Source organism: Mastigoproctus giganteus, chromosome 2, assembly GCF_048544385.1.
Source record: "Mastigoproctus giganteus isolate SK-2022 chromosome 2, ASM4854438v1, whole genome shotgun sequence".
Classification (NCBI taxonomy): domain Eukaryota; kingdom Metazoa; phylum Arthropoda; class Arachnida; order Uropygi; family Thelyphonidae; genus Mastigoproctus; species Mastigoproctus giganteus.
This window is the reverse complement of record NC_143576.1, coordinates 41,953,017-41,965,354: the sequence shown is the minus strand read 5'-3', so window position 1 is coordinate 41,965,354 and position 12,338 is coordinate 41,953,017. Positions and strand designations below refer to the sequence as shown.

At 37.5% G+C, this 12,338-nt stretch overlaps 1 protein-coding gene across 8 annotated transcripts in view; it reads right to left on the bottom strand.

Annotated features, from left to right (window-relative positions):
• Positions 1 to 12,338, bottom strand: part of CdGAPr (GTPase-activating protein CdGAPr) — a 514,430-nt gene that overhangs the window by 219,679 nt on the left and 282,413 nt on the right. For all 8 annotated transcript variants that reach the window (XM_090388748.1, XM_090388756.1, XM_090388774.1 and 5 more), the window contains one exon: positions 5,397 to 5,481. In XM_090388748.1, the coding sequence (XP_090244874.1) occupies positions 5,397 to 5,481 (85 nt within the window). The remainder of the gene's footprint in view (positions 1 to 5,396; positions 5,482 to 12,338) is intronic.

Below are 12,338 nucleotides of genomic sequence, written 5' to 3'. Positions count from 1 at the left end.
TCTTTAAAGTTTGAAAGTAATCTAAATCTGAATTTACATGAGCATTATGTTTCGCCTTCAAATGCGCCTCAAGACGACCTCGCTTCATTGATTCGTTGGTCAAGCATTGTTGGCATAAAAGACAAAAAGGTGACCTTTGATCGTGGATAGCGGGTATGAAACCAAATTTTAAGTATTCCTCTGAATACTGACGAACTTTTTTTTTACTTGCACTACTCATTTTACTGCGCAACTGAAAGAAATAAATATAAGATAAATCAAAAACTAAAAATAAACTATGCATTAAAGTTAATTTAATTTTATTTTAATATATCAAAATTAATTATTAGTACGCTTTTTGAATGAATAAATCACACGAATTACTGAATTCGGGCTATTAAATCTGTGGTCTCTGTGAACAAGCAGATAAGTCTAATTTGTCAAAAATGAGATAAGTGCACTATAATAAAGTATTTATTATTTACTATTATGTGACACGCAGCTATCTTCGTTATTGTAGTTTTAGCGTGAGTAATAAATATTTGTATATTCGAATATATGCATGTTTATATGAGAGTGTGAAGTTTATTTTTTCTCTCCTGCAAATTCGAGTTTTTGGACTTATTTGCTTATTTACTGAGACCACAGAAATACATATATGACAAATACATACCATTGTATATCACGGTTCTTCATTAATAATAATTCTGTGCGTGGACAAAGTAATTTTTATTTTAATCTGAGATCGTCAAACCTATCCAAATGTACAGTCACGATGCCCAAACGAGCGTTTGTATGAAAGGAATTACCTATTTCATATAACATGCTGAGTTTGCGGTAGGCTACAGTAGACAACCACTTTGCTTGCACATTGCATATGCCATAAGCAATCGTCCAATACAGTATGTACTATTCCTTCACTAGGCATAGTAAGCAATACTCTCCGAGCAAACTGTAGTTGATATTACTCCAAACTTTCAAGTGCAGCTCTATAGAAAGTACAACATTTAACGAATGCTTATTTAAAATTGAGATACCAACAATTCTTCTTTTGTACAAGTTAAATCATAGTAGGCGGTTGTTTTAAACTCTAGACGAGCAATTTTTGAATTGCCCCCCTGAACAATCAAATTGCCCCCATGTGGGGCGTGGGACCCACGTTGGGAAACACTGTGCTAATCTAAACGAAACAGTGCAGATTGCCTGTCCGCGTCCGTTACAGAGAATGTCCGCTGGACAGAAGCTGCAAACACGTTAAAACCATGGAGGTGAGTTGGGGAATTTGAAAATGTCCGTTGTAGAGAGATGTCCGTTAGGAGAAGTTTCACTGTATATATTTTATAGTATGAAGAAAGTGTGAAGAAGATATATTTTTTTGATCCTGTTGAATCTACGGTATACACGAGAACTAAATTCGACGAAAAGGATAAGAAATGTAGCGATATATGTTAGGATGAAGTGACCAAGTAAGATATGAAAACGGGACAGATAGTTTGCAAAAACTTAAAATAAGAAATGAAAAGGCGACCCAAAATAAGAATACACTGCAGTGTTTTTCACAATTTCAGTCTTCGTCAGAAATCATCCACCAAAATTATTAGAAAGAAAGCAATGTACTGCTTCTATTGCCTGTAAGAACAGGCAAGAAAGACAAAAATGCCTTTCTTCCCTATTCCTACATTTCGATATCAATACTTTAGTTTTTCAGTTCTTTTGCTTGCTTCTGTAAGGTCATCCATGACCTGTATGCCCTATTAATAATATTTAAAATTACATTTATTGGCACAACTTATTAGACCTTATTCTAGCCGCAAAATTTCAAATTTCGTGGGTAACACGTGTCTGCAGCACACTTGCTCCTTAGCATACAGAACAGGTCGGAAACAGAAGCAAGTACATTTCGGTCTTTCTCATAATTTTTGGATGACCTCTGACGAAGACACTGAAATTGTGAAAAACACTGCAATGTATTCTTATTTTGGGTCGCCTTTTCATTTCTTATTTTAAGTTTTTGCCATTTTGTCTCGTTTTCATATCTTACTTAATCACTTCATCCTAACATATATCGTTACATTTCTTGTCCTTTTCGTCGAATTCACCTCTCGGGTATACCGTAGATTCCACAGGATCAAAAAAAAATATATCTTCTTCACACTTTCTTCATATACTGGTATGCAAAATTTAAGGACCAGTCAGGTTTTCACGTGTAGCTTCTCATAGGAGTGGCCTGGATATGGGAAAAGCATACCAGAGGAACCTCGTGAGGTACAGAAATGAAGGAAACAAAACGATACAGAGGGACTTTATTCAAAAATGGCAAAATAGCACTGGTTGCCATGATACAGATGCATCACTGGCAAAGATGGAACAAAGGGAAGAGGTGGTCCTCAGTAGGAGATATGGCTATCCCTAATGTCGATGCAAGCTTTGCACCGCCTGTCCGTACTTTGAACAATGTTGTTGATAATTTCTTGCGGTAACATCGTCCATTCCTCTGTCAGCGCCATCTTCAGCTGGTGAACATTTTCTAGTGGGTGTGGACGTGTCGCCAGGCGTCTTCCCAGAGCGTCCCATATGTGTTCGGTGGGATTCAGATCGAAGGGAAACGGGCAGGCAAATCCATACGAAAGCATATCAACAGCTTCAGTGCGATGGGGTGTGGCGTTATCATCCATAAACACAAACTTGGGGCCAATGACACCTCATAACAGATGCACATGGGGAAGGATTACCTCAGTACAGTACCGCCTTCCAGTATATGGAGTTGTGTACGTCCATCCAAGATAACGCATCCCCAAATGAGAACACCTCGACCGCCATATCGATCCATTTCAGTGATGTTTGCGGGTTGATGCCGTGTACCAACGTCTCGCCAGGTTAGCTGACGTCCAGAATCGCTTCTGAGACTGAATCTACTCTCATCAGTAAAGAGTACCTTAAGTAAAGATTTTGCGGTTGTAACCTTTAGAAATAGTGTTGGTTCTTAAGTTTTGAACGCCAGTGTACATAATAGTACAAAATAGTACAGTGTACAAAATAAATAAATACAGTATATATATATATATATACTGTATTTATTTATTTTATATTTTTGAGAAAAAACAAATTTCTAACAATTTACTGCTTTCATTCCATTATAAAATACACTGCAGATTTATGACAAGTCTATTTAAGCCTTACGTTGGACAATTTTGATTCAATTTAACCATATTCATTTTAGGCTGCTGCGATGGCTCAATTTACCTATGATAAATTGATATGATAAATATCATATGATATGAAAAATATGATAAATAGGTAAAACAGAAGACCGGACCTTATGAAGTTTACCTATCGAGAATGGGTTGTTTTTTTTTTTTTTTTTTTTTTTGATTTGGTAGTTGTTGGCGCATCGGCTTCTGTGGCCATATTGCACCTCCCAAGGTTTTTGCAGTACTTTGATCCAAGCCCGAGGCGGGAATCGAACCCGCGACCTTTGGGTTGCCGGGCAGGTACTTTACCCACTCGGCTAGCCCGGTCGGCAGAATGGGTTGTCGAACATCGGAATAAGTTATCTCTCTAGTTGTCAAAGGCAGTGAGTCCGGCTAAATTCACAGCGGGAATAGGAACAGCACAAATATTAAATTTTTCTTCTTCTCCCCCTCCCCTTTTTGTGCAGAGAAAGTCCGCTTCCTTGCTCCATTTGACCTTACTACTAATTCATCTCGTGTTGTGAACTTCCAGTAATGTTCTGGTGGAGTACTGGCTGGCACATGTTCACCGGACAACTCTTCGTACAACTCTTGCAGACTGGCTGCCACTGGTTCTAAATTTCGGATGGATGACCGTTTCAATATCATCCCACATATGTTTTATGGGACTGAGGTGCAGAAGCCATGGAACAGTGAAGTCGGCCGCCGTAGCCTAGTGGTCAGGCGCGCGGGTGCATAAGTATACGTGCCTTGAGTGACCGGGGTTCAAGCCCATGACTGCTGAATACGTGCTGTTTCTTGTATTCTGTGTATCTTGTAAACTCCTCTGACCGTTTGGTCGTCCCGGAGTATAAACAGAAAATTTATTTATTTTATTATATTACATGAAACAGTCGAATAACGTTTAAGCACGGTACTTTATCCTGGTAGGAGTAACCATCAACACGATGGAGTGCTCCTATTAACAACGATGTTTAAATACATTGCGATAGTCCATGTAAATCAAGGGACCGGACCCATGAACGCCCAGAAAAACATGCCCTCAGAACACATTGTTGTGTTCATGGTCTCAGGCTGTTGTCGTTAACCATCAACCTGCCAAAAATAATACGGTTGGAAATGAGATTCATTGTCCTTTTCGATGAACTAATATCCAGTTCTGATGCTCAATAGCCTATAACTATTTCTTCCTATTCAGTTAAGACAGCAATGTGCAAGTGAAATCGTTTACTGCTGTAGCATATACGGTGCAATGCTCTTTGTATTCTCCGAACTGGGCTGTCATTTCCCTCATAATGGCAATTTTTTGACCATACGATCTTGATAATCATCCGTTCTTCCCAGATATCAACTATTGGTTTTCTTCCACAGTTCGTTGGTTTTTTTTTTTTTTTTTGTTTAATCTGCTACTCTTTGCATACTGTAGTCCACTTCCCACTACTTCCGCACTCCATGATCTCGGCTGTTATTGAAATACTGGCACTGGCACCTCTCCTCCGAGCACCTATCAGTATTCCATATTCAGGGATCCGTGGGCCACGTGGTTTGCCCATTGCCGCAGTACTTTCACTATAGTACTACAGGTAATAACCACTTTGTCCTGGCATATAATCAGGGTCACATGTCAATGGTATTACGTATCAACATTTGCATGCGACATAATAAGGAGGGCGCTGAGTGTAGATACAAACATAGTTGACGAATACCATTAGGAATTTGTCTACCAGAGCTGTCGACGAAATAAGGGTGGCTTTGCCAGTCAAAATATATGGCCACCTACTTGTTCTGACAGCTGTTTTCATAACTCAATAGTTCATAATAATAGGTATCGTTAGATTGGTGTTAACACTTTTAAGCACCTGGGTGCAAACAAGGAAGGTCCTGCTCGTTCCATTACCAGAAGAAAAGGTCCCAGGATATTATACATTTTGCTATTTATGAAAGCTGGTGCCTGGATGTGATCGCGTCCAGGATTCTGTATTTAACACGACTGTGCTATCAAATAATAATCTGGATTAAATAAAGCATACTATAATCTGTGACAATAGCAATAAAAACCATTGGAAAAAATATTATTAAAAGGTACTAAAGTACCTCACAGGTACTAAAAATATTACTGAAACTAAATAATAAAAACGTTTCTTGACCGAGAATAAATATCCATTAACAGAATTCGAAATGGTATTTCTAACAATAAGCAATACGACTGCAAACGAAATGACCTACCTTCACTGGCCCCAGCTCCACATTCTCGTAATGAAAGTGTGCGCACTCATCAAGTTTGGGAAATCTGCTAGAGCCATCTGCATTCCTGAAAAAAAAAAAAAAAAATTCATTAATTTAGGGAGAAATAAAAAAGGAAGTTCTTATGTTGTCTTTCGTTTTTTGTTTTGTTTTGTTTCTCTCTCTCTCTCTCTCTCTCTCTCTCTCTCTCTCTCTCTCTCTCTCTCTCTCTCTCTCTCTCTCTCTCACACACACACACACACCTTTATTAAATGCTTATTAAAGTTTAAAAATCAACGAAAAGTGCAAGTCACAGATTATTGGAATTCTCCGGGAAAGTTGGTTATTATTAGAACAAAAAGTAATATTTCAAACAAATTCACAGTGTAGCATTTTCACATAATGTATTTCTTACTGGAAAAATGAGAATGGGGAATAAACCTAACAGTTTTTAGTCGAGATGCGATTCAAACCCACGTGCATTCTGCTGTTTTTAAATTCTCCCGGTGCGTGACAACGTTCCAGCAAAGGACAGCAGGGAAGAGTTCTCGTTACCTGTGCTAGTCACAAGAAACATTTTCTAAAGCAAGAGTAGCCACCCTTTTCCTGCAGGGTGCCACATACGATGTGGGAAAAGTTAGCGCACAATTCCGCCATTAACAGTTCCTCCTCAGGGAGAAGGATGTTATTATCCAATTCCATTGCCAATAAACAAAGTTATTTGACGTCACTGATGTCGCTTCGTCTGTGTAGCATCCGTGTAGAATTTACTAATTATTAAAAGGCAACTTTAATAATTAGTTAAGTTTATATATATATATATCTTATGCTACCCAAGGAAGTACATAATTTATTTAAAATGAGGTGTAGCTGTGTCGACGAATTCTAATCTAAACAAAAGCAACCAAGTCAGTTCACAAAAGTAACGAAGTTGCTCTCAATTATTATTATTTATCCTGATGGTTCCCCCCCCTCCCCATCTCGTGATTGGTGCGGTACGAAGTGCACGGGGTAGTTATCTCCGGCTATCATTACTGTTATTGGTTGAGGTACTCTCTATCTCCCATAAGTGTTATTGATTGCGACTTTTTGGAATTCCTCGTACGGTAGGTGTTTACTGGGAGACCTTTTGCTGCTAGGTTGTTGTGTAGGCTCTTTGGCCCAATGCCGATGATTGACACGGTGATCGGGTTAGTCGTTAATTGTTCCATATGCCACATCTATTTGACCTTAGATCTGTATACTTCCTGATCTTTTCTCGTAGGTTTTCTGGAGGTTGCCAATGTTGAACACCGCTATGTCGATCAGATAGATAGCCTTTTCCTTCTTGTCGATGAGGGTTATGTCCGGTCTACTGCGGGATCGTTTAGCGGCTTTAGCCAGTTATTATGGCGAGATCGCAATACATTTTATGGGTTGAGGCCTTGGGTTCGTAACTGTAATACGGTACACTTTCTTTGATTAACTGGTATTTTTGTGTTAACTTCCAGGTTGTGTCTGTGAACGTTCTGAGCGATCATCCTGCGGTGATGTGTTGGATCGTTCCTGAGACCAGGTGGCATCGTCGATATGTGTCATCTGTCATTCCGGGATCCTTGGTGATGTATTTTCTGCAGTTCGTGGTGTTGATTACCTGGTCTAGAATGGCAAGCATGAATCCTTCAATCTCAAATAAGAGCATCCCGCTCGTGATCCACGCGTTGAAAGCAATTTTATCTATAAGGTCTTGATGGAGGCCATTGTAGTGTATATCATCGAATGCCCTCTTTGTCCATCTTTCTATCTTCGTTTATTTCGTTTAGGCAGGAGGAGTCTCCGCGTTCAGGCTGAATGGGGTATGCCTCTTATCTATCTTCCGTATGTTTTTTTTTTTTTTTTTTTTTTTTGGAAATAATCCTTCAAGGTCTCAATCGCTTTCTTCTGTCGTTCGATGAGGTCTGTCAAGCCCTTTCTTCTTCCTTTTCGGGCTATGGTCAGTCTCTCCAGGGCGGACTTCGAATGGTGTTGACAGCCCTTAGCCATCATTGTTCTTGTCTTATTATTACTATTAAAAAAAAAAAAAAAATATATATATATATATATATATATATATATTTTTTTTTTTTTTTTTTTAAATCTTTCCCATCCAAGAAGTTGAGGTCAAAAGCCTCGTGAAACAAAATCAACTGCCTCTAATACTAGTTCTCTGCTAATAACCTTTTAAACACTGTGGAAAGTTATAAAATTTTCGTTTTGGAAAACTGTATTATAAGCATACCGTATAAGTTATGAATTCACATAACATAAATCGTTTTTTTTTTAATTTATTTTATTTATTATTATTTTTTTCAAGATTTTTCAAAGGAAAGAGACCGTTAAATTAAGTTACCAAAAATAATAATTTAACTGTCAACTTCGTTAACTCTGATCTATGGTTAAAATACAATAATAATTGTATTTTAACCATGATCATGGTTATTATGTTGACAGTTAAAATACAATAATAATTGTATTTTAACTGTCAACTTCGTACCATAGTATTATGGTATTTTATTATGGTTATGATCTACGGTTAAAATACAATACACTATACCTTCCTTACATATAGCAGCATGTAATCAGAGATTACAACATTTTCGAAATATATTCAATTAATTTTGAGTTTTTCAGTTGAGTAAGAACTGTAGTTAGGCAGCTGCTCTCTTTCAAACCACGGAATTCTATAATTTCTATCGAATATTCTCCTTTATTTATTTATTTATTTTCCTGAAAATAAATGATAAGTAGGCACATATTTTTAAAATGACTATAAGAGTAATCTTAAATATTATCAACTGACATTAATAATAATCATAGTTTTTAGGCTCGTTAGTATGTCAATCATCCGCACGTAACAACTCGACTCCCAGTGGACGGATATTTATGAAATTTCATATTTGGGCTTTCTAAAAACAGTTGTTGAACCATTCCAAACTTCATTAAAAGACTAGAAAAAGAATACAATTATGTATTGTAACTGTGGCGCCTGTGTGGTAGTATCCTCCGAGAATAAGTAACAATAGTCTTCTCCACTGGTGAAGCGTTACTTATTCGAGGTAGTGCAATATCATGGAACACGTTGTGAAGGTAGTCACAAAAGATACAATTAAATCGATGCCTTTTACACTACTGTTGTAGTTCACTACCACGAACAAAATATTGTGTATATACACTGACAGTTCTGTATTAAAATCGAACAAATAGAAATCCGGCATTTATTTATTTTGTTTTTTTCATGCAATTTGTATGTAAAAAAGAAATTCATAGATTAAATGTAAATTTAGTGCTGTTAGCTTTAGTTTACTAAAGTGCTATTAGCTTTAGACAATCCGTGCTTTGCCGTAATTTATATAAGTATTATTTTTTTATGTATTGTATTCGTAAACGTGGTGTCGCTTGTGAAAAGATACATACATAGGAGAGAAAAGTGACTTAAAGGAAAGAGTATGCGAGAGAAGAGTAATAAACATTATACAGCTGTAACTACACTGACTGGCCAAGTTGAGAGAACATAAAACTATAGAGTAACTTCCCTTTCCTCTTAAGTGTTCTATAGTTATAATTTTAGTAATTAATTGATTAGGAGGTAATTATATTTACCTTTCACTTCTATTAATCACAGAAAAAAAAAAAAAGGAAAAAAAAAATTCAATTAATTTAAATAGAAAAATCGAAAGGGTCTGAAATGTAATGCACTGAGTACATTAGCTACCTTATTTTCTCTCTCGACTCCCAGTAGATGGATTTCATGAAATTTTATATTTCGGCCTTTTAGAAAGATTCGTCAAGCCACTTCCAATTTCATTAAAATCAGACTAATATATATCTGACAACTATTATTTGTCTGTCTGTCCGCATTTAATAACTCAACTTCCAGTGGATGGATTTTCATAAAATTTTATATTTCGCTCTAGTAAGACTTGTGGAGTCTTTCCGAATTTCGTTTAAAATAGGCCAATAGAAATCCGGCAATTATTATTATTATTATTTTTTTCATAGATATCACTTTTTTTGTTATAAATCATAAGCGTTCCCGGATTCAGACGTTTCACATGCTAGTATAGAATCTGTATGGTGTGAGATAGTTGGAAACAAAGGTATAATGACAGCGGGAGTAATCTACAGACCACGTGATTGTGAAGATTATGATGAGAGCATCTACATGCAAATGGAATGGACAAGTAAGCAACGATGTCTTATTATGGGTGATTTAAATTTGCCTATAATTGATTGGAGCAAATGGGAAGGAAACTACAGATGGGGAACAAAATTTTAAAATCAATTAGATGATTGCTATTTGTATCAACATGTAGGGAAAAGAATATTCTAGACCTCATCATCACCCATGCACCAGATGACATAATAGAGCTGACAACACAGGAACCAGCAGCAGGAAGCAATAACGGAGTTGAAATTAAACTTGAAATTAAAGCTCTTGAGTGAACCTGTAAATTTCCTTTTCCTTTACATCATTGCAGATGATGTAAAGATTGGTAGAGTAGTTAATGATCACAGCCGAACAGAGCTTCTTCACAGTGACCTAGATAAATTTCTGGATGGTCAGAAAAATAGCAGCTATGCTTTAATCAAGCATTCTTCACAGAGCTTCTTCACAGTGACCTAGATAAATTTCTGGATGGTCAGAAAAATAGCAGCTATGCTTTAATCCAGCATGTAAGGTATTAACACTTGGGGAACAGTAACCCCAAAATAACTTATACACTTAGTGCAATTGAATAAAGCCAGTAGTGTAGGAGGGGACTTGTGTGTTACGATACGGTCAGACATGAAGTTTTCCGAGCATTGAAGACAGGTTGCAAGGAAGGCTCATGGTGTCCTATCGATGATTTATCGAACATTTGCTAGAGATAAGGACGTCATAATTCCACTACATAAGGCTATTGTTACACCACACTTGAAATACAGTACTGTGTTCAAGTATGGAGACCGCACCTAAAGAAAGACACTGAGCTTCTTGAAAGGATCCAAAGACGGGTAACAAGCCTGGTGAGATCGGCAAAAGGGTGTCCATATGAGGAAAGACTTCGAATATGTGGGTTGCAGAGCTTAGAAACTAGGCACCTTAGAGGAGACTTGGTTGAGGTGTTTAAGACTCTGAGACGCAAAGGTAAAATGAATGAGCACGAAATTTTCACGGTTATAAAAGATTCTAGAACTAGAGGCCATAAATTAAATTTACGGGGGGGGGAGAGATGTTTAGACTAAATTGCAGAACGTTTTATTTTAGCCAGCGAGTTATAAATTACTGGAATAAGTTACGTACATGGGTGGTAGAGGCTGACAGGTGGGGAAATAAATTCAAGGTCAGCTGGATACGGACCTACGGGAGGAGAGAAACTCATAGGTGGTCTATTTCCTTTTCCTGCATTGTAATTTTACCATTTTTACCAATTTGGTAATTCACTTAAGAAAAAACATGATGCAATTGCACTAACCTTTTCGTTAAGTGAAATCTTTACATAGGTTACAAGGTTGAGGCCTACCAAACTCTTTCAGTTTAAACTGTTATACCATCTGGTGTCTCTCATATTGCGGGGTTATACTTCATAACTGAGTACCCACCAACCCACCGATGATAAGCCAAAATAGCCTTGAAATGAAATGGCCATCTGGATGGCGGTATCCACCGAGAATAAGTAACAATAGTCTTCTCCATTGGTGACGCGTCACTTATTCGATGTAGTGCAATATCAGGCAACTCGTTATGAAGGTATTCACAATATGAGATATTGTAAAAACGATGCCATTTTATATCAATTTGGTAATTTTCTTAAGAAAAAACATGATGCAATTGCACTAACTGTGTTCACAATATGAGGTATTGTAAAAACGATGCCATTTTACCAATTTGGTAATTCACTTAGGAAAAAACATGATGCAATTGCACTAACTGTGTTACGATTTATTTTATTTAAAAGTAGCACTGTTTTATACTGAAGATATTTTTTACTTATTATTCTTTATACTTATTTAGAGTATTACTCATAAGTGATTCCTTATTATGATGGGTGATCATTAATTCGCGGACCGGTGCAAGGTTTTATGTTTACCCATCGAAATTCCCATAAATGCCGCTGGAGTCGCTCCCCCCGATCGCTACTGAGTAGACTGTGAGGAACAAGCCAGTATGTACTTGTCGAGCTAGTGTTGCGTGAAGAGAGTTTTTTTATCCGCGTGTCACTGACGATCGTTTTGAAGCAAGTATCATGTTGGATACAGACTGAACAGCGATATGTGATTCGTTATTGTGTCGGATGGGGCTTAAATGCATCAGAAACAGTTAAAGAGAAGAATGAAGCGTATGGTAATAAGTGTCTCGGTAGGACGGCCATATTCCGGTGTGACCGAACTTTCTGGTGTGAAGTGGTTTCTACGTCAAGACAATGCCAAGATAATACAGATAATACTGTGCTGGCAGTGATCACTGCTATGGGTGCCGTGGTTCTGCCACATCTCCCTTATTCACCGAACTTTCCACATCTGAAGAAAGCTCTGAAAGGCAAGCGTTTCGCGACCGACACAACGATGCTCGCAGATCCACAAAGGAAGCTTCGCAGTCTTTCGAAAAATGGCTTGCAAGAAGCATTTAATACGTGGGCACGACGGTGGCGAAAGTGGTAAAGTCCAAAGGAGAGTATTTCGAGAGGGGAAATCCACAGTGGATGACAATTAAGATAAAGTCCTGCACCAGTCCGCGAATTAAATGGTCACAGTTAAACAATTTCAATCCGAGAGAACAGGGTAGAATAGGATCCTCAAGCGGGATGTGTCCGAACCCTTAGAAAACATATTCTATGTGTGATACACCCCATGTATAATATAATCATTTGAGTAACTGTGCATATTTTTTCTTGCTTTTATTATTTCAGGTAAATGTTGATTGGGATTACATGGCGTATCGATGAC